The sequence below is a fragment of the Amblyomma maculatum genome, chromosome 5 (assembly GCF_055883805.1).
Source record: "Amblyomma maculatum isolate TAMU_Amacu chromosome 5, ASM5588380v1, whole genome shotgun sequence".
Lineage (NCBI taxonomy): Eukaryota > Metazoa > Arthropoda > Arachnida > Ixodida > Ixodidae > Amblyomma > Amblyomma maculatum.
This window is the reverse complement of record NC_139348.1, coordinates 84,062,458-84,085,958: the sequence shown is the minus strand read 5'-3', so window position 1 is coordinate 84,085,958 and position 23,501 is coordinate 84,062,458. Positions and strand designations below refer to the sequence as shown.

Sequence of the window (23,501 nt, the reverse complement as noted above, 5' to 3'; positions counted from 1 at the left end):
GTGATACAGCTGGCTCTATGATTTCCGGATTAGAGAGGGCAAGCCCATGTACCGGTATTATATTACGAAGAAATTTCATCCTTTATTGAATTTTTTTTCAGCCCTGTAAGTTGCTATGCAGCGTATTACACATCTATTGATTCTCACAAGTGCCCAAAGTGACAAATTAGGCGCATCGCACACGTGTAGGAAATTGAGCGCCTAATTAACGTAGCAGTGCGGACAAAAATAAACGGAGCATGCTATTTCTTTCTGAATGTCTTCATGCATAGTGTAATTAAAACCCATAGTTGTGATATGTTAAAACCGGTAGTAGTCGCCAGTGCCCTTTCATTTGGATAGATCCTTTTTTAATTATCTGCAGTGCAGAAGGCGTGATTTTATTTTTATCGGGAAGGCATGGTGCATTTACGTATGTCCGTACATACACTTATCTACATGAAAAAATGACAAACACTGAGCACTTACTCGGTATAGGAGTATAGCAGCCGAAGCTGTCTTTCATTGCAAGTGCTGCCAGTGAGCACACAAAAGCAGTGTTCATCTTGAGAAGCAAAAACCTCCGGGAGTATTTTCGCCCACTTTTCATGATGATGTTTAAATATTTGTCCTTTCCCTGTCGCATAAAGTATCAAGCAACGCATAATTGTAAGGAGCGATGTCAGTATTTAGAAATATTAAATATCATGAACTACTGAAAATATTTTCGGCACTATTGGGAAACGTTTGCTACTTCCCTTTTCTGGAATGGACAATTATTTCTTCGCTGGTACAATGGTGCGATTGCGAAGATAAATGCACCTTCTACGCATGCCTGTCACGTGATGCCAAGGAATTCCGGGAAAGAAACATCAGTGTTTTACAACTACCGAAATGAAAGCAGATTTCAACTTAATCTTTGTGAAAATATAAAAATATGACTGGCAAAAAACATCTATGATTCATTAACATACTTGTTTGGGCTATTCGTTTGCATTGTTACTTTTTCTTACCGAATGGACATAATTTCCGATTCTACATCCCGACATTCTCTGTGGGCCTTCTGCCGCAAAGTGGAAGGTGAGGTATGCAAATACTGCTTGCCTGTCCCATCATCAAGAATTCAGCAGGCGATGCGTTGGATGAAACCCTTTACCAGCGCACGCTAAAGCAGAACTGTGACTGATCATCGCCGTTGTTTCCAAAAGACTGCTATTCTACGTAATTTTTGTGGAGCTGCCAGTCAACACCAATAAATATCCCAGCTTCAGTGATCAGATGAAAAAACCTTTCTCTTACACGGTGACGCCGTAGGATACAGGGTAACTGTTTAGGTCAGTTCTTACAAAACGACAACTAGTTGTTTCAGAGAAGGTCCAAAGTATCAAAACCAAGGATCCTGGGTTTAGATTTACTTAGCCCTGGGGCATTACTTAGGGATATGGGAGGTACTAAGTAAGAGGCAGACTACTTCATTTAGTTCGCTAATTAACAAAATCATTTACGTAGCTTCACTTTTTATTGTATAGCGCTTTGTTGCACTTTGCAGAACTCTAAGTCAGCTTCTTGTCTAAGTTATGAAACCGCGAAAGGTAGTTTTATTTTAAAAGTATTGTCCTGCTCATGAAAATCTCGACAAATATCACCGCTGATAGCAAGCTACACAATAACACAGTGAACGTGATACAGATCGCTCCGCCTAATGGTTAGTGATTCTGCGGGCAATTTCTGAGAACTGGTCAGGCGTGAGGCGGCTCAATATTTTTGCTTCGACAGCGACCTGAGCGATGTATCCGCCGCGTCGGTACGTTGTGTGGGCAGTCATTGCACTTGCAGGCCGGCGCCGAAACGCGCATTGGCCGAACTCCTATGTTGGACACGCCAGAGGGCGTGTCTTCAGAGCGTTTGTGAGTGAAACTGCCTATACTATACTATACTATACTATACTATACTATACTATACTATACTATACTATACTATACTATACTATACTATACTATACTATACTATACTATACTATACTATACTATACTATACTATACTATACTATAGTTCTCTAGAAAATCGATTTTTCTTTTTTTCGTTGTCTATGGAGCACGAGCTCAAGTTCTGGAAAGCAAACTTGAAGCATAAAATCTCATTAACCATTTCGGCTCTAGATATTTAATTTGGACATTTGAATTTTTTCCTGGGTTTTATTTTTATTTGTATGGCTTAATAACCACGCAGTAGAGATTTATTCCTCTGAGTGCAACTATTTCTGGGCTTAGAGACGTGGTGTCAAAATAGGACATCAGGGTCCAGTGGGGGTAAAATGAAAAACGAGGCGCTTTTTCTACCGCGAGTCACAATCAACAGAATGAAGATGTGGTTAATTTTGGAATGTGGAGCAGTCGTAAGGCCATTTGTCTGTTTTTATAATGTGCACTTTTTAACCTTAACAAATTCGCAGTTTTACGTAGACTACGAAAATTCCTTTTATCTGTAATGCAAGGCAGCGCCGCTTTCTGTGTTGACCAAAAAAAAAAGAGAGAAACAGCGCATTGACTAGCCCATTCCACCCTTGCTGTTATGAAAAACCGCAATAACCCTCCTAAAAAATACACAATTTTTGCCACCTTTGAGTGCACCTGCACGTTCTTCACGTGCTATTCTACACTAGCTGTTGTCCATGTATCAAACAAGCATCCCGACGATCCCTAGCGGTTTCCAAAGGGAGCGCGGCAGAAATGTTCATTGAAAGCTTAACTTCAAGGGTCAAATTCTTCTCAGTCTTATGTTAATCTGCTGCAGTTCCCAGATATCATTGTCAAAGCATGGTTCGATTCAAAAATGTCTAGCTTTCGGCAGTAAAAATTTCAATTTTAAATGTTTTGAAAAGAAACTATACTCTGCTGTCTGATTGCCGCAACGTAAAATTGATGTCAGGGGCGAAAGGGCTAATGTATTTCTTTATTTTCCCGACTACTTTTCTCCTAGAATCAGGCTTACACAACAGTCTTGGGTAACTTAATCCTTCACCCTTTTAACTGGTATATGCCGGCGCACGCAATGAATACGCAGAAGCTAAGATTAATTTGAAGTAGTCACTTCTTAAATTTTTGACCTTATAAAAATATCCCCTGGTGCATTATACGTGCAATAATATATATGAAGGTTGATCAGACGCGAGAAATTAGATTTTTCCCTCGGCAACTAAGAAAGTGGCAGCGCTCTGCTACAAGATTAGATGGTCTTCAATCCTGCACCCTTTTGTAATACTCTCTGTTTGAATCTTTGCTCCCTCAAAGGCTTTAGTGTTTTGAAACACGCAGTAGCAGTTTGTCAGTAGCCTACCGACGGTTTCACAATATTAGTTTTGCTATATTTGAACTTTTCCTCTTGCCCAAGACAGTTTTCCCTCAAGAAGAATCCTTCCTAACGTTTCCATAAGCAAATACCAATTCTTGTCTTCTATAAACAACGGTGGCGCTGCAGTCGCTGGCTGGGGGTAGGGGATCCGTATGTTTATACTTCTTTTCTTATTTCACTAACGTCTTTAGGAACGCAACCATTTATTTTTTTATCACCATAATTTTCTGGGAAGCCTGTTCTCGTGAAAGCGTTTAGTATAGCAGCTCATCGCCACCCAGCTTCGTGGTATTGCCAGTAGCGTATAGAGCATATTCGTTCCCTGACACGGTGACAATTATCAGGTGACTAGATTACATAAGGGCACGGAAATAATGTTTGATCCGCCCCATTGCTGTCTGCAAATGTTTCTAAAAGATAGTACATACTAGAACGGGCTAGGAAGGCACGAAATGACGCATCAAACAACATTTCTTTTCAACCACCGGGCAAAACAATGGTGGAAATCGCAATGCTGTATGGTTTGGAGTCGTATCGTGCTCGCTAGGATCCCATTAGGAATAATTCTTTCCTGGATCCTGCTGACATATCACAGAGTGCTCTTGCATGTGCATAGTCAGTGATAGTTGCTCATTGCTTCTAACTAGGACGTCCCAAAAAGATTCTGCGTTATTTCGTAGACAGATTTATTCTAAAATCTTGCGATAAATGAGTTTTGAAGGCCTAGGACGAACCCCAACAGAACTTATTACAGCGGTGTTTGTCGGGATTTCCCGAACTGCTTATGGAGTGCAAATGCTCCCTCGCACGCTGCTTTCCTAAGACATAGAGTGCTTGTTAAACCAGACATCATATATGTTTTCACCTTTACTAAAGTACTCACGTAACGCATTAAACAAACTGCATAAAGCAGCAGACGACCAACAAGTTTTAAAACCCGTACATATAGCGGCTGCCCACGTCGAATTCGGATGCGGCCGTTTGTGTTTTGGGCACTAGTCTTCTACCTTACGTGACTCTTTTGTTCCTTTTAACCACTCATAGATGTATGCTGGCCAGGATATATGGTGTAAACAAACTGCTAGAAACAAATGTGTCACCTGCGACACCATGTCAGCATCGCATGAAGGCTGCGTGATTGGAATCAACGCTCAAAAAAGAATACACCGCTGAGAGTGTTGATTGGCTTCCCAACATACATTGGTTGTGGCTTTTATTTAATGGCTCCATCCTAAACAATGAAGCACATTTTGTCAGACTGTGGGAATCACTGCTTAATAGTTTTCGAAGAGCTTTGTATGAGGGTAATTCAAGAGGTGCGAACAATATTGTCGAACACGTTTGTTTTCATGCTATTATATGAGACATACTAAGTCGGGTACACATAGCGAATGGCAGGCACCCTTTGCGCTGATAAGGTATGCTTTTTGAATGATAATTCGCATTTAAGAGGTCTCTTCGGAGGTGAACATAGTCACTCCTCAAAACGCTACCAGATCTGAGATGCACTGTGAAAAAAAAAATGTTTTGCAAAGTCGAGAGAATATGGAGACGTACAATGCACAGACGGTCGTGTTGGGTGTCCTCTACTGCTCCATAACTTGTGGATGAGGTCTCGGTAAGAGCAGCGTTGGCGACTACCCTACATCACCTCGGAGCTAATTTGTCTGCAGAAGGATATGCGTAACTAAAACCGTCGATTTTTTTTTCGGCCAACGGACCTGCTAGAAATAAAAAAATACTCTACCGAAAATCAACTTTCATGCCTCTCTTATTCTGATAGTTTGCCGTCTCCCGGCTTTATAGTACCGCTCATACCTGCTGGAACTTGAGATTCTTATTCCTCGCCGTAGGAAGGCTTCCAAAGAACACGTTTTGTTTCCACTTCTTTAGTAACTGCTCGCAACGCGAAAACAAAAATTCTTGACTCTGTGAGCCCAACCCGCGGTGCAAGCCGGTGTGTATGGATTGTTAGCTGCTCAGTTGTCTTTAACTGAACCTGACTGCGACGGAGTGCCAGATGCTGCTATAGCAAATAGTGCGCAATGATGCAGTACACTAATAGAGTACCTCTGTGCTTGCACCCCCTTGAGGGTGTCAAGTCTGGATCATTTGTCATTAACATCTAGGCCAAAAAGAAAGCATTTTTCACAGGAAAGATCACTTCCTTTTCCATATGGCTTTTTGTGAAATTTCCGCTCGGAATGTGCGTTCATCCACTCTCGTTCCCTAGATTTTTTTTTCGTTAAGATAGAGTTGATTAAGGCAAGTAAATAACTGTCCGGGAAAGTTTGGAATGAGCTCAGCAAATGTTTAGGAGCGCTCACATTTACTTATAGAATTCGGCGTTTCATGTTTCCACTCGAAAATAAACTTGCAATTCAGAAAAACGAATGCAAAGCCTAGCGTCTTATCCAAAAGCAGAAAAGAATGACCACGGTACTGGATTAGAAATTCTGCATTTCATATTTCTATACCATCACAGTATACCATCACAGTAAGGCGTGCCACAATTACAAAAGAACGTTGAAATGCTGAAAATCAATAAATGCGCGTAATGTGGAAAAAAAAGATGCAAGAACTGAAACCTAGTGTTGATATCTCAGAAGCCAAAAACAGACACAACTGTTAGAATGCCAGGAATGAGGTCCCGTCTGATGTCAGTGCGATATTGAACCGACCAGCGTTTCTGTTTTAGTTCCGCCTAAGGAGCGCTATCGTATTCTCGACACATTATGAACGTAGATCAACCAAAGGAAACCGTGAGAACGTTCCATGCTCTAAAGCGGCTGTGCAAATGGCGATTGTTAACTCCATAACGGTATGGTTAACAAAATGGAGATATCAGAGCGTATGTTTAGGCAACGAGAGCTGCGGGTCGCAGTGCAAAAGTAAACACAAATTTGTTTATTTTGGAAATCAAGAAGAAGAAATGAGCATGGGCAGGACCTGTAGTAGGAAGAGAGGAGGAGCGATGGTCACTTTAGCATACCTGAATTCAAGGGAAGGAAAGCGTAGCAGGGTGCGGCAGAAGGTTAGGTGCGCGGATGAGGTTAAGACGTTCGCAGGGGTCAAGTGAATATAGAAAACACAGGACCGGGTTAATGTGAGAATCATAGGAGAGACCTCCGCCCAGCGGTGAGTATAGTCAGGCGGATGAGGCTGACGAATGCCATAGACGGTGACGCCTACGAACCAAAATTCCCACTTCCAAAATGCGGAATTTTTTTTCCAGAATATTTATGGCGGCAGCGCTAGGCGCCTCGTAGTTGCATCAAATCCGCTGTTCCCAGAAAAGTTTTGAGCCGGTGATCTACAGAGTAAGAACAGTGATGCCCGCAGCCGTGCCTACGAAGGCGTATCATGTCTGCGTACTACAACCCTTATGAGTTTTACACTTTCTTGCTTAATTGGGAGTTTTCTTTTCGAAACGTGGTGATCGTAAAGAAAAAGATGAGTATCAGCAGCACCCGTACAACCAGTATACGGCGCGAAATACCCGCGCTGATCGCCTACTAGCTACTTGCAAGTTAACGTTGTGAACAAAGCTCATTTTAAGGCGAGAACCTTTAATAGCTCATGAGCGTTGGTCGCCACGTATGAGGTGCTAAATGCTTTAAAATGTTAAAAGTATGTTAAGAGTTAAAAGTTAAGAGTATGTAACGTAGTGGAGATAGACTGTCCTTCTCTACTTTCTCTCAAAGACAGAAAGAGAGAAAGAGGCTCTCTGGCGTGAGAAAGAAAGGAGGAAGAAGATGATAGTCTTTAACTACTTCCCTTTGTCCCTCTCTCTTTTTCTAGAGATGAAGTACAAGCAATTACTGCCACTTTCCGCTTTTGGTATCTGTAGTCCTTTTCCAGCGGTCGAGTGCAAGTTAATTTAGCCCTTTGCCTGTTGTTTCCTTCCTTCGGGTGTGTTTTTCAGTGAACTTTTGGTTCCCCTCCTAGGACTGCGTACAATCTATAGCCCAAGTAGTAGTTTTGTTTAGTTACCTTTCAAAACACTGTGTACTTTATAAGTTATTGGTCCTTTTTTTCGTCTATAGTGAGTGTCTTTGTTCGTCATTGGCTAGACAAACATGCAAGATATATTGGCTTCTGCTTTCGAAAAGGCCTTTTTTGATCTTTTCTCTCGTGTGAAATTTCAAGTGCGTTTTTGCAAGCTAATGAGTTTCCAACTGTGGCGAGTTCATCGGTGTCAAGACCAGGTGCGGGTGCTATGCTATGCTTTGGATCCAGGACAAGTGGCTGAGACTAAGATATGTGCCATTAAGCGTTTTGTGGTTAGCATGAGGAAGCTGTGGGGACACAGACCCTAAACTAAATGTGGCATAATACAGTTGAAAGTATAGCAGGAAAAGAAAGTGGGAGTAATTTTAGATGTTGTTGTGCGAGGTTACGTTAGCACTTGTGCTGTTGTTTTCTTCTTCCCGAGCGTGTTTTTCTTTTTTTGATCCGCTTGTTTTGCCTGTTCCTTTTTTTTGCTATTTATTATTTTTGGTTTGCAAGAAAGCAGAAAGTCAGAATTCTATAGCTTAATTTGCACGCTGGAAACCTGCTTCCTACTAATGTCAAACATTCCCTGTGAGTTGTTTTTTTTTGTCTTGAACGGTACCATCTCAATGCAAGACAAACCTAGTGAACGAGAGTACTAATAAACTCATCTAAAACAACAAAAAGTTCAAAGAAAGCTACAAGGAAAGTAAAATGTTCGTTTTAGTTTCCACCATTTACCCTCGAGCTTGTCAAGAGGCGTGAAAAATGTTATTTTTTGGAGCCGAGGTTAATGACAAATCATCCGCATTGGCAGCAGCAGGGCACAGGAAGCGCTGAGGTGCTTTATTAGTGTGCTCTAGCGTAGCTGACAGTTGGCAATAGTAGCGTCTGGCGCTCCCTCGCAGTCTCTTCCATGAAAGGCAAATGAGCGGCTATTGAGCTGCTGCGAAGCGATGGATAGCGATGAGTACTGAATCTTACGCTCACGCAGACAAGAATTTTGCTTTCACGGAGTGGGTGGGCAGTAAAGAAGTAGAAATAAATGTGTTGCTCGGACATCATTATGCCGAAAGGAATAAGAAATTGCAATGTTATAGACGGTAAGTGGAACACAGAAAAGCACCGTAAAAAAATCGGTCGCTTCTAGGTGTGTACCCCCTCCTCCCTGAAAATAAACGCAGAGTTTGTAATTGGGTAGCTCGATAAACTATACTAACCATCGCTTTGTTCACACATGAAACATAATAATACACTGTGAAGCCGACTGCCTATAAACATACGCCCACGGTAGGTTTAATTTCTTTTAGACTTCGTGCATTTAAAGTTGCATCTCTGATACTGTGCCTCCGTGGCTAGTGACTATGTGCTCCTCTGAATATACTGCAAAAACGAAAAACGTCATTTCAACCAGCCGAATTTAATACACCAAGAAATCAGCGCCTACTATTTGCTGGTGTACTAGCTGTCATTGCGAGTCATATTAACACATGTGCCAACATTTTCGCACATATTTTTCAAGTTTTTGCGAATATTTAATCCCACCGGTATTTGTGAAGGTCACGGCATGTTTGGACAACAGCTGCAAAGTACGATTTATTATTTTCGATGAAGTTTTAGCACATTCAACGTGGGTTTGGAAGCTCAACGCGACCTTAAAGGTGCATTGCTTGCTGAGTCTTGCTTCCAGTCGCACAGCCGTTGCGTGTATTCCAACATGCTATATAGATCAGAAATTGCATGCCACTACAATCGTTTACGTATATATCCTGGACAGCATACAAATTTTAAAGCAATTCAAGCCATGAAAGGATTCAAACATTAGAGCAGACTTGGGCAGAAGATTGAAATGGCAGCAAGCAGGGCGTCGGCAATTTCTACCTGTGTTGACATTGGTTTGTTCATCTGCTGCTGGTAATTTTTGCTGCTGGTAGTTTTGGTAATTTTTTTAACGACGCGTTAAGAAAAAAGATTCATAAGAAAAATTACACACAGAGGAATTTAACAGATGTTTTATTCGCCCAGTGCTAAGGTAAGTAGTGTCCATCTATTGCGCCATTCAAGCGTTTTTATTTTGCAATACACCACAAACACACACACCCGATCAAAATGCGCGACAGAATTTTGTGTCGTGAATATGTCGCGCGACACATATTTTTGTCGCGCGACAAGCGTCTCAGTCGTACATTTGGTCGTGCGACAGAGACTTGTGTCGCGGGTTCTGTCGCACGACAAAATTGCCTGTAGTGGGTTCTGTCGCCAAAAAGGTTTCTCTCTTGTCTTTTGTCTTGCGACGAACGTGTCCGTAGTGGGTTGTGTCGTGCGACAAACATTGTTCGTGTCCTTTGTCGTGCGACCAAGATGCTTTTCGCGTGTTGTGTCGCACGGAAGAAATATCTGTCGCGGGTTCTGTCTTGCGAGAGATACCTGCTTGGGATGTGTCGCATGACTAATTTCTGTCGCGGAATGTATGTCGCGCGACGCATTTCTTTCGAGAGATGTTTGTTATGGGACGCATTTTTTCGCTGATAATATGTGTCGCGCAAGAGATTTGTTTCACACAAACATTTAACTGAGTGTCTCCAAGCAGGCGCTGTCGGACTCAGACGGTCATTATACATTCAAAACTAATTTACCACAGTGTACCCAGGATAACATAACCGTTACATTTACCGCCGTTTCCATACTCGGAGGAGAAAACTTTATTGAGGAGAATTTGGTGTGTTTTTTCTTCGTGAGAGGACACTTCCCCTCAAACCGCCCCAGGGCTGGTCGTCGTTCGATGGCTCTCGGCGACCTCCTTGGCCCAGGCAGCGATGGCGTGTTGCCGGCCTGGATCAGTGCTAAGCAATAAAGCCTCCCACTGTTCCGAATCGGTAATCTATAGGCCCTCCGGGGGTTTCAAGGTTTCACATTTTTAAAAAAAAAACGTGCTATAGGTCTGCCCTCTGATCTTCGCAAAGGGAACATGATGGGCAGTACTCGCCAGGATACCATTGTGCTAATTTATGCGCACAAAAGCACGCATACTGCAACAATCAACAATTTCAAACTTCCCGCGGAAGGGCTGCATATACTTGCCATTTCTTAAAAGTTAAAGAAAACTAAAGCTTTATTTTGGCTCTCAGAAACCTTTCAAAAACCAGTTTAATTTTTGTGTTAATAATAAAATGGCCTCAAACAATTATTGCCGCGTTTGTATATATATTGTCACGAAGACAGGGATTTATGGGTATCGGCAACAGGGGCAGATACACACAGTCAATGCAGAGGTTCCCGGGAAACGGTAACACGAAGACACAAGCTCAAGAGTTCACAGTCCTAGCTAGCCGAAGCGCGCGAGAGTCTCCAACTTCTTCGTCGTTCAAGCGCTACCTCGAACCGTCAGGTGGCATTATTCCCCCCCTCGAAAAAAAAAACCACAAGCTCGCAGAAACAAAAACTGATCCGGATGGCAAATACGGCTTTCAGCGGGTAAAATACGGCTTCATGCGAAGCACATGCACCAGGTCAGACGAGCACTGACGACTAGAACTCGGTACAGTTCCGTCTGGAATAACCTCGTACGTAACTTCTGAGAGGCGACGCAACACTCTGTAGGGTCCGAAGTAACGATTGAGAAGTTTTTCTGACAGGCCTGGGCGCCGGACAGGTGTCCACACCCAGACTTTGTCGCCAGGCTGGAACACGACATAGCGATGGCGGTCGTTATATCGGCGTGCATCTGTTGCTTGCTGTTTTGTAATGTGATTACGGGCGAGTTGGCGAGCTTCCTCAGCGTAGTTGGTGAATTCTTCTGCGTCAGCGGTAAGCAGCTGGTCGTCAGCCGCACATGGCAGCATAGCGTCGAGCATGGTCTGTACATCGCGTCCGTATACTAGGCGAAACGGAGTGAATCGAGTTGTTTCTTGGACGGCCGTGTTATATGCAAATGTGACATAAGGCAATATCTCGTCCCATGTTTTATGCCGGACAATATATATCGTCTGCGCCTTCTCCTTGCCTTCTCACGAGTCACTTCTCCACAGTTACCGAACTAACCAGCTGTTTGCAAATGGCCGTTTGCTTGGTTGAATCTCGGTGGGCTAGTTCGCGCTCTATGTTCTCTGCCGTATTTTACTTCTACCTGCGTGTCAGGTCGGCATCAGCTTCTTTCCTAGTCCCAGCGAGCGTCGTTAACTAACAGCGGGGGATCCGTCGTCGTCTCGAGTTTTACTGTGTCGTGTCGGTATGCGGTCGGAGGCAGGGGTGAATACATCGACAGGTAAGCCTTCCTCCACTTCTGTATGCATTCAAGCGGCTCTTATTTAGACATGTCACCGTTGTGAATTCAGTTATTGATATTTGAGGTTTGAAAATCAGTGCAAATAAATATGCTGACACATATTCTACGACTTGCGCGGATAAAAAGTTTCATGAGTAACTTACAGGACAAAGTGTGCAATATAAACACCGCGGACCCCAAGGGTCCATCAACAGATTTGCGGGGTTCGTTCGCGCGATAGCTGTAAAACAAATCATGCGTAACTACGCCACAAAGTGTGCAATAGAAACAGTGCTTACCCCAAGGGTTCATCTAGAGATTTGTGGCGCCCGTTCGCGCGATACCTGTGAAAAAAAATCATGGGCAACGACGGGACGTATTTCGCGCAATATAAACAACCCCCTCCTCCTCCCCTCCCTTTCGTGAAAAACAAATCATGAGACGGTGCGCAATATCAGCACCACGGACCCCAAGCAGGGGTCTACCAAGCTATATGCGGAGTCCGCGACCCCCCCCCCCCCCCCCCATTCACACACAAAGAATGGTTGCGCGATAGCTGTGGTTCGGTAAACGCAGTTCTACTGGGTTTTGCAGTGAGTTTAGTTTCACAAAGTCAAAGGACCGCAAGTGGAGTGCAGAAGCAGGGAGTGCACGCAAGAGAGAGGAAAAATCGCCCTACGCCCTACACTTGCTCTGGCTGCACTGTCTCACGGGGCTGCAGTGCAAATCGTCTTGGTGGTCCGACGAGCGTGCGGCGAGCGTGCGGCGAGATTTTGGAGGTAGTTGAATCACTGTAGCGGCACGCATACCAGCGCCGACGCGAAACGATTCTTTCATTAATTTTTGTTTATCAATTGACTGGTTTTTCGCCTGACAACAATTCTTTTCAAAACACAATTCGTTCATTATTCTTTTTTAGCAACTGACTAGCCTTTTGCCTGACAATGATGATTTCATTAATTTTTTTAGAATTGCCTGGCCTTTTGCCTGACAACGATGCTTTAATTTTTTTTAGCAATTGACTGGCCTTTCGCATTGCAACGATGCTTTCAATAATTTGTTTAGCAATCGACTGGCCTTTTGCCTGACAACAATGCTTTCATACGATTGTCAGGGCAACTAATTAATCTGCAGAAACTAAGCTCTTGTGTTGTGTTGCGTTGTGTTTTGTGGCACATAGGCAGCTAAGGCCATCATGCGCCAAGCTCGGGGTTTGCGTATCTGTTTGGTGAAAGGAAGCGAGCGATTATTTTAATACACTAGAGTAGGTTTAGGATGTTGGCATCTTTTAAGAAATCAATGAGAGAAGACGTTTTAATCAGTGAATTTTCTCCTAAGAGTAAGCTAGGATGTGAGGGAATGTAGTTGTCATAGAACTGTCGGAAATGCTTTTTTCTAAGTTGATCGAGTTTTATACAGGATATTAGGATGTGGTTTATGGTGACCACCTCTCCGCAGTGTTCGCAAATGGGTTTGTCTTTCTTTGCTAGGATGAAGTTATGAGTCAGGTGGGTGTGTCCGATACGAAGGCGGCATAAGATTACTTCAATAAAACGTTCTTGATGGCTGCATGTTTTCCATTCTTCTATAACTGGCTTTACTAGGTGTAGCTTGTTATTAACTTCGTTATCCCAGGCAGCCTGCCATTTTTGTCTCAGTGTTCTTTGCATGAATTTTATGGCGTCATTATGTGGAATTTTCACCTTCTGTACTTGAGCATTGGAGGCGGCCGCGGCACATGCATCAGCCCTCTCATTACCGCTGATTCCAACGTGGCTTGGCACCCAGCAAAATTTAATATTAAGTCCTTGTGTTTTTGCTATCACTACATAATGGACTATGTCCCCTACTAAAGGTTCTATAGCATTTTTTTGATGTAGTGATGCGAGTATGCTCAGAGAGTCTGTATAGATGATACTGTTTTTGATGTTTTTGTTGACTATTTTATCTATTGCTAGGGATAAGGCGTAGCATTCGGCAGTAAATATTGAGGCACACTGTGGTAACTTTACTGTTGTTTCCTGTTTGTCTTCTATTACTGCACTGCCTACATGAAATATTGTCTTTGAACCATCTGTATAAAATGCCTTGTGATCACTGTATTTCTGATTTAATGCCAAGAACTCTTGTATTATGTGTTCGTGCGGTGTTTGTGATTTGCGAAATTGAGTTAATGTGAAGTCACACACAGCAGTGAAGTTGTACCAAGGTGGCAGTGGGTCAGGTCTCCGTGCAATATCAGGAAGTGCATCCAGCAAGTTGAGTTCCCGGCACTGCTCTTCAAAACGGAGTATGAGAGGTCTGATGGATCGAGGTTTATTGATGTACAGTGTTCTTGAGGGGCAGTTTGTAAGTATGGAGTAACAAATATGTTTCGGTAACGAGCGAATTTTCAGAACATATGAAAGTGTAAGCATGGTTCTCCTGTATTTTAGTGGCGGTTCGTTTGCTTCTACATACAGACTTGTCACCGGCGATGTCCTGTATGCACCAGTTGAAAGACGCAGACCAAGGTTATGTACTCGGTCCAGCCGTTTAAGGTATGACGGTCTCGCTGACCCATAGACCACGCACCGGTAATCTAAACAGGAGCGTACCACTGAGCGATAGATATGGAGAAGACATGTCCTATCAGAGCTCCAGTGTCCCCTCGAGAGTACTTTAAGGATGTTGAGAGCTCGAGAGGCTTTGACTTTCAGGCTGCTTATGTGTGGGAGGAATGTGAGCTTCTTGTCAAACGTTAGTCCTAAAAATTTGTGTTCTTGCTTTATCGGGAGTATGGTTTCATTTAGGTGCAGGGTGGGATTGAGCTGCAGGCCTCTCCTCAGAGAGAAAAGAACGGCAACTGTTTTCTGAGGCGAGAACCTAAATCCATTTTTATCTGCCCAATTACTCAGTTTCTTTAATGCTAGTTGTATCTGTCGTTCACACGTCGATAGGCTGAATGATGTGCATGCGATTTGGAGGTCATCAACATAAAGTGAGTACATAACAGACTGTGGGATTACTTTGGCTATGGAATTCGTTTTTACAATGAAAAGTGTAGTACTTAATATGCATCCTTGCGGTACTCCGTTCTCTTGTGTAAAGTTCCTCGAGAGTGTAGGACCGAGGCGTACTTGGAACGAGCGGTCGGACAAAATATCTTTTAAGCAGTTCAACATTCTGCCGCGGATTCCAAGATCTGCCAGATCGCGAAGTATCCCAAATCGCCAGGTGGTGTCGTACGCTTTTTCCATATCAAAGAAAACTGCGAGACAGTGCTGTTTATGTATGAAGGCTTCTCGGACTGTGTTTTCAAGTCGAACTAGATGATCCAGTGTTGAACAAGCTCTTCTGAAGCCGCACTGGTGGATGTCAAGGAGTTCACGAGCTTCAAGAATGAACATCAACCTGGTATTGACTATGCTTTCGAATGATTTGGCAAGGCAGCCAGTTAGGGCTATTGGCCTGTAACTAGTAGGAGAGTTTGGCAGTTTTCCAGGCTTCAGGAATGGTACAATGACAGCCTTCTTCCAAGCATCAGGCATTTTGCCTGACACCCAGATTTTGTTAAAAAATTTCAGGAGTGCTTCTACTGCAGGTTCGGACAGATGGGCTAGCATTTCATAGTGTATCTCATCGGGGCCTGGTGCAGTTTTCTTGCCATTAGTTAATACTCTATGGAGTTCCTGAACTGTAATTAAGTTATTGTAGGGCTCGTTGGTATAACCATTTGTAGGAAGTCTCTGTTTTTCTGCTGTGTTTTTATACTTTAAGAAGGAGTCTGTGTAATGTAGGGAACTAGAAACATGAGAGAAGTGTTCTCCCAATAGGTCAGCCTGCTCGAGTATACTTGTTTGTGCATCAGGGGGTGTAAGGAAAGGAACTGCAAAAGGAGAGAATTTGCCATCGAGTTTGCGGACTTGCTCCCACATTTTCTTTACTGTGACGGAACTGTTTATTGAAGACACATAACCTTGCCAATATCTTTTTTCAGCATCACGTCGAATATTTCGAGCCTTAGCCCTTGCCTTTTTATATTTAATTAGATTTTCCTGTGTAGGGTATCGACGAAAAATTCCCCAGGCTTTGTTCTGCTTCTTTTTGGCCTCTCTACATTCCTTTGTATACCATATCTTTCCATTCCTTCGTACTATTCCCGAAGTCTGGGGGATGGCTAAATGGGCAGCGGCAATGATACATTCCGTGAACTTTTCATTTTGCTCGTTGACATCGAGGCTGTCCGAAAAGAGTTTTTCTAGAGCGGCATGTTTTTGGAAGAGTGCCCAGTCGGCTAGATACAGTTTCCAACGCCGTGGTTTAGTAAAGGCGATTAATGGGGACGATGTTGACTGATAATGATGGGAAGATGATCGCTTCCATAAGGGTTGTCAATAGCATTCCATCTAAAATCAGTGAACAGACTTGGTGAACAAAAGGACAAATAAATGCAACTCATTTTTCCAGTGCTTGAAGAACAGTAAGTGTGTTTGCCCGTGTTCAGGAGGCAAACATTGTTGTTGAGAATAAAATCTTCTAAAATCCGACCTCTGGCGTCCGTTTTTTCGCTTCCCCAAAAGGATGAGTGAGCATTAAAATCCCCTACTAAAATATATGGCTCCGGTAGTTGCATTAAAATTGCTTGTAAATCATTAAGTGTGATAGTGAAATGAGGTTCGATGTATAAAGAACATATTGTTATTGTTTTAAAATGCACCACGGTGACTGCAACAGCTTCAATTGTGGTTTTAAGGTTGATTCCTCGTGTCGCAACGCCACCTTGGACCACAATAGCAGTGCCTCCGGAGAGCCTGCTTGAATTCTGTCGGTCACAACGGAAGACTTGATATTTTTTAAGAAAGTTTTTGTTCTGTGGTCCGAGATTGGTCTCCTGGAGACACAACGCAACTGGAGAAAATGAATTTAAAATGTCAATTATATCAGTGTAGTTGTGTAAGAGCCCGCGACAGTTCCAGTGAACTAGAAATGGCATGGTGGCGGGTTAGTTGGGGATAGGGTTGAAAATCTATGTTGTTGGGTCTTTTGGACCCGTTATTGGGACTTTGTCCCTTCTTTTACGCTCGAGAGAGCTTTGCCGCCGCTGCTGCGGAGGCGAGGGGGGCGATGTGTCCATCACATCTTCAGGTATGCTGGACCTTCGTGCAGAAGGCACGGATACACTTGTTTTTGACCTCGCCCCTTGGGGCAAGGCCTTTAGGCCTGCTGACCTGGGGGTCGGCGTGACCTGTTTTGGGGATAGTGGAGTAGCACTAGCTACCTCCACAGGGGGCGCGGATGGCCCTGCACCACGGTCACTAGACGTGACCTGGGCAGATGCCGAGGTCTGCGATGACGCTGCGCCCTGTTGCGTCATCACAGAGTAAGTTGGATTCTGCACCAACGAAAGCCGCTTTCTTGCCTCTCCGAAAGTAATATTCTCCGTGACTTTCAAGGTTACAATCTCTTTTTCCTTTTTCCATGTAGGGCAAGATCGTGAGTAGGCTGGATGATTGCCTTCACAGTTTACGCAAACGTTTGCTTCGGTGTGACAGTTGTCAGTGCTATGTTCGTTGGAGGCACATTTTGCGCAGGTGAGGCGGCCTCGGCAGCTCTGGGAGCTGTGGCCATATCTTTGGCAATTGTAGCAGCGGCGTGGGTTGGGAATGTACGGTCTGAGCTTGAGTTTATGGTAGCCTACTTCAACTGAGTCAGGAAGGGTGCTCAGTGCAAATGTTAGCACAATGTGTTTAGTTTGAATCTCGTTATTGTCTCTCCTAATTTTGATTCGATAGACATTGGTTACATTTTGGTCTCTTAGTCCTTCTAGTAGTTCCTCCTCAGTCACGTATTTGAGATCATTATCTGAAATGACTCCACGAACTGTATTGAGTGACCTGTGGGGGCTGATTGAGACAGGGATGTCCCCGAACGACGTAACGGTTGTTAGCTTTTCACTCTGATGGTTATACAGCACTTCTAGGAGGAGGTCACCATTTGGTAGTTTCTTAATTTTGTAGCCCTGAACTATGGTAGCTGTGAGCGTCTTTGTCACTAGGAATGGCGAGATCTGACGGGCAGTTTTTTCTGGGTGTTCCGAGTGCACGACATGGAAGTGGGGAAAGCTGTTGACATGTTTCGTAAAGAACTTGTTTGTCACATCGGTGCGCCCTCTCTTACTGGGAGGGCGATCAGTTTTAGAAATAAAAGAGGCCATGTAATTCAATTTTTGTTCGGTCATGATGCCAGCCACCCACCATGGAGTCCAACAAGGGGACGAGACAGGAGCTTGAGCAAGCACCCTGCCCACGCCAGCTGTACATCTTAACTATTACCTAATATGGTGCAACACAGGGTGGTTACTCCACACAAGGTTAACCCTCGCCACCGGGAAGTAAGGAAAAACTAAGAAGAGAGTAGAGGACAGGAGAGCTTTAGGACAGACGATAGGAAAGCGAAAGATGGGGGGGAGGATAGGAAAGGGCGACTGCCGATTTCCCCCAGGTGGGTCAGCCTGGAGGTGCCGTCTATGGGAAGCGTGGGCCAAAGTGGTGTGTTGCCTCCGCCGAGGGGCCTTAAAGGCCCAAACACTCGGTATCAGCTCAACCACCAGGATCCCCTTTTCCCCAGACACGACGATGCCACGCACGGCTAAGCGTGGGTGCTCGGGGTCCGTGGTGTCGCACAAAACACACAAACACCAGCTTTAACAGGTGCCCCCTGCGGGGCTAAGCTCTTGTGTAACTGCTAAGCAGCAGAGAAGTGCCACTGCTTTACTTGCTTTAACAAGGTGCAGAGGTGTAAACTGAATTCTTTTCTTGAATTGCTACTACACTGTCCTCACATTTCAAAAGCTGTTTCCCACTGACAAGGTTAAAGTTGCTCCTTGAGAGCTGTCATATTTATGTCTTTCATAACCGCTTTGGGAAATGTGCATCTAATGGTGCCGCAGGTTTTTGCCTTAATACAAATATCTTGGTTATAAAAGGAAATATTTGGTACAGAGCATATTTGCTGACATCTCATGTATGGCAATCAGTGCTATCTGACTCACCATTTCCTTTCAGTGCGCTTTTCAATTTACTTTTCAGTCCCTCTAAGGTGCCCGCTTACTGTGGAGGAGTGTAAAATTGTCCCAGTTGTTTTGAAAAATTGCAAGCACTCAAGCCATGGCAATTAAAACGCAAATGTAAGAATCCAAATAGCATACACCTAAGTTGCAAGGAGAGAATAATTTAGAATGCTGTGTCAGAGATAGTTGCTGGAAATGAAACCATCTGATGCGCTCCTTTAACTTTCAGTACCAAGCCAGCCTTCAGCTGATACAAGCCATAGTTCCCCCAGAAGCACTGCACTGGTCATACTTCCACTGTAGCCACCGGGTGTGAGCTTTTTCTTTTACAGATATTATCATGTTCTTCACAAATATGCATAACGTTCGTAAAGTGCCTTCCTGCTGTAAATCTAAGGATTCAAATGCGTGAATCGACTGCATGCTAAATGAATAACCACTCAGACTAGCGTAGTGGCTTTAGGGCCATGCTTGTGTATCCTGACTTTTCAGTGTCCTTTAAAATTCATTTGTCAGTGTCTCTGAAGTGTCCTCTTACAGAGGTGGAAGGCAAAAAAGTACCAGTGGTCTCCAGAAATAAGAAAAATCTTAAGATGAGGGGAATGTTTTACTTCGTCCCCGCTTGAACTGCATAAACCTTTGTTGCAGTGTGTGGCAAAATTTCGAAAGTGTCAGAGATACTTGTTAGAAATAAAACAATTCGCTGTATTTTTTTAACTTTCAGTCTCGAACCAGCCTTCAGCTAGTACAAACCATAGGTCCCACAGCAGCACTGTACCACTTCTACCTCTGCCACAGCCATCAGGTAGGAAATGTTTATGCTTTTCAGATATTTGCATGTTCTTACAGGCACAGAATTTTTATTAATCTTGCTAAAATCATAAGAACATAAATGCTTTAGCCTTGTATATACTATCTAGTATATGGTATGTATTGTCAGCTGAAAAACTAAATTGGCCACCACTCATTGCCACAGAGCATCAGTAGGGCTACACTGTTGTTTAGTGTCGCTTGCTTGCGGCCAAAGTGCCATGAGTTATGAAAAGTTTCGCTCTCACTCTTGCATGGGTGATTGCCAGACAAAAGTTTCTAGCGTGGCATTCGGTAGCTCTGCTGTTCATGGTTGTAATGAAGAGAAGTGTATATTGCACTGTGGCAAAGCAGTGGGACATCCGTGATCTATCAAACTGCTGAAAGAACGAGGTACTGTGGCCAGGTATGCTGGAAAACTACCCGAGATGCAGCATCGGTGGCTTCCGTAATGTGCACTTCAACCCTGTACAGCAAGAGATGACGTGCTTTGCTGCAGTGCTACTTCTTATTAGATCCTGTTTTTATTATTGCCTCTGCAAATGGGCTTGATATTCTGTTCAGTGACTCCTCTTAGCACTGTTTAAATTAGGTGGCGTGACATATTTTTGGGAGCATGTAGATCTCGTATGGTAAGTTTTAAAGTTTCTGGATGAAACCAAATAGAGAATCTCATCTGTTATCACAAAAGTACCCTCAGTCCAGTAAAAAGTTACCGTCAGACTCAATGCCCAGTTTGCTGAAACAAGTCATTGTTTTTGATAGAAGCAATTGTCACACTAGGTAGACTGTTATGCCTGGTTCACACTGCAGAAACATTTGGTCAACCTTTGTCTGGCAACAGCACATTTATATAGCTTTGACAATCATCTCGCCACTTTAACAATAGCTGTCAGGAAATATGTACCTGTCACCCAGCTACATAGTGGAAATTTCTACGGGAACACTTGGCGAGCTCCTTGTCTAACTGAAAAAAAAAACTTTGAAAATGATCCCTTACTGTTCCTCAAGAAAAGCCACTCGTACGATCCCATACTGCCTGCGTGCTCATTTCTAGGGTCAAATACTGTGCATGGAGGAGGAAGGAAAACATGCGGCACCAGCACAGCTGGTTTCATTGGCAGCCTGTCTGCTTGCAAGGCGCCATACTACAGCATGCAGCACAGCGATGAAGAAGAGTTTTCTTTAAGTGCTGTCTTGATGCATGGAAACTGTTAAAAAACGGTCAGTTACCTTTAATTACATGCTGTGGTGGTGTGTTGATGCCGGAAGTTTTGCTCAGCTGGGGAAAAAGTCAAATAATGCTGACGGATGCTGTCTGCATTTAGTTTTCGTTGCCCGAGGCAACACCCAGGCAACGTGCCTTGTTTCTCAGCTCTTTGGAAACAAGTTTGTTGTGAAAAAAATTCTGGCTTGCTGGCAAATGTGTTTTGTTCATGCCGCTGTTGTGTTCCTCCAGTTTGAACTGGGTTTTGGTAGCAGATACTATTATGTATCACCTTTAATTTTTCATGATGAAGGATATGTTTGTGATTCATATTCCTAACAATCTCATCATGACATTTGCATAAGGGACAATGTGTCCAGCCATTAAACTAAAGCTGTTGTCAGGGGACTCACTGAAAAAAAATGTTGAACTTATTGCAGACACAATGCTGAAGAGAGTATTAAAGAACACGTGAGCATGTTAATGGCTGATGCAATGCCTTAGGTCGTGTTGCCCAAACTGGCAGGATGGGATGTATGTGACTACCAATTATAACTTCAAGGTATTGAAAAAAATAAACAGGAAAAACATCTCATAATTTCGGCCGTCCGATTGCTCTGCGACAGCACGATGCGCTTTCTCACTGGTGGTGTACGCTCTTCTGTGTCATGACCATCAACATCAGGACAGCTGGATAGCACACAAGAATATTATCAAGCTTGGGAGGCAGCCTTGAGAAGGGAAGGTGAAGTTTGTCATCACTTTTTTTTTATCGAAAGCTTGCCATGAGGCATATTATAGAAACTGATGTAAATTATTTTTCGTAAGGAACCGGAGCAGGCTTCCACTCTTATTGTTGTCGGCGAGCCATTTAGAGAAGTCCTCTTCCCTTGTGGTTAGTTCCACTTCCCGCAGAATCTGTGTCCTTGATGCCTTTGTCCCTGCATAAGTTTACAGCAGGTGGTGAATGCTCACTTCTTCAGCTGGTGTGGAACACTTTCGGCATGTGGAACACTTGGGGCATGTGGTTGGTTCGATGTCGCTTGAGATTGCCATCAGCATGTTACCGACAGGGTAAGGGCCGCCCCAGCTCTTATCCTTCTAAGGGAAACCTCCTCCAATCTCGTTAAGTTACGAGGGAGGGGGAATGTACACGGGGTTATGAGGGCGCGTGTACTTCTCCTTAAAGAAGATGCTAAGATGGGAACTTGAGTCACTGGCACAAGCCAGTGGTGCGATGTAATAGTGTCGAGTTGCAGTCTCACTGCATTGAGCAATAGTTCTTTACTTTTCTGGCTCTTGCTACTGTTTCACCAATACACTGTCATAAATTAGTTCAGGAGTAGCTGTTCTGGACATGGTGAAACGAATTTTCCACAAAACGATCGAAGATTTTTCAAAATATTTTTAATTAAAAGGTACATTTTACAGGAATGCATTTGTTTCTTTTAGCACTGGTATCTCTAGGGTCACCCGCACCTGGTGCAAAGGAGCGGCACCCTTTCCCCCTCCCCATGTTTTAAGCATCAAATCGTAACTTCCTCCTCAGTCCTCAGGGTATCCTTTGAGTTCAAGTTTGCTTTTGCACCCAACCACGCAGAGCAAGTAAAGTGTTTTTTTTTTCTTTTCAACCCTTAGACGCAGCGATATTGCTCCACAAATGACAATTTATTAAAACATTACGTCAAAAGAACATATTTCCAAAAAAGGTAGAAACACTAGCATGTTTAAGTTGCGAGGACATTCACTGACCTAACTAAGCGGCTTAATTAAGATAGGTGATTGCCCACAATGAGAAGTATTGGAAGTCCACTTGTACCTCGAAAAGGTGCAGACTGATTTCCGCATCTAGACTGCAAAGTTACCAATGCTTATTGGTGCCATATCAACATAAAATGTTGAGCGCCAAATGGCCTTTTGGAGCTGGGAGACAGTGGGCATCCCCAGGCAAAAGTTTGTTAATGCTTTCAGTTGAATTTGTCGTTTTAAGAATGACTTTGCCTTTCTCAGAGAGAATAATGCACTACGTCAGCACCCTTGGGTACATTCACTCTCAATTCTCTTTAAAAGCACCTGGCCTTTCTAAAAGTGCCCTCCTTCTCATTTTTTTTTTGTAGTCAGGACGTCATGATCTGACTTGCCATTTCACTCGACAACAGTTATTCTGTGCCTTTCGGCGTTTTGAAATTGTGAGGCGGATGGGACTGGATCGAGGAGCGAGAAAGGCGCAGGAGATAAATGAACAAGACAACTGACGGAGAGATACTGCCAGCAATGCCCGCTTGGGAAAGGAGACTGAACTGCTTATAAAGAAAAAGAGGCATGGCAGTACGCTGCTGACTGGTGTCGTCTAACATGCTTTTGTGCGGGGGTTTCTGATAGGTAACGGATTAATGCTGGTGTTTTATGGGCGCACCCACGTGCATAGGCCAAGTTCAACATTAATTTGGCATGGAGTCTCTGGCAAAAACTAAGGCCTGTGTTTTCAAGAACTCCAAACAAAACAATTAGTTTACGAGCAGGTCGCATTCTCCAGTCAGTATCTTAGCCGTACCAATACTCGCTTTTACACAATAATTCATTTTGCTCCCCACCACTTCCTTTCTCTCACTGCCCAGCTGCACCCTTTTAGCTCTGCATTCTGTGCGGAGCACACCTCACGCACCCCTCTCATGAGCCACTGTCTTTTATATATCATAATTGATGTTATGACTTATCTTGAATATTTCCTTCAAAGTTGTTCTGTTCATGCTAGCTGTCCTCTCACTGCTAAAATTTTCTTTTACTCCAGCTAAAGAAAAACATTTTTTTCGTACTACAATGTGCTGTGCTGTTGTTGCACATTT

At 43.6% G+C, this 23,501-nt stretch overlaps 1 protein-coding gene across 1 annotated transcript in view; it reads right to left on the bottom strand.

Moving 5' to 3' along the window:
* Window positions 1-17,785, bottom strand: part of LOC146188614 (uncharacterized) — a 32,203-nt gene extending 14,418 nt beyond the window's left edge. The window contains exon 1 of the mRNA XM_084605090.1: window positions 16,707-17,785. Coding sequence (XP_084461216.1) covers window positions 16,707-17,783 — 1,077 coding nt within the window. The 5' untranslated portion in view covers window positions 17,784-17,785. The remainder of the gene's footprint in view (window positions 1-16,706) is intronic.
* Between the last annotated feature and the right edge of the window lie 5,716 nt (window positions 17,786-23,501).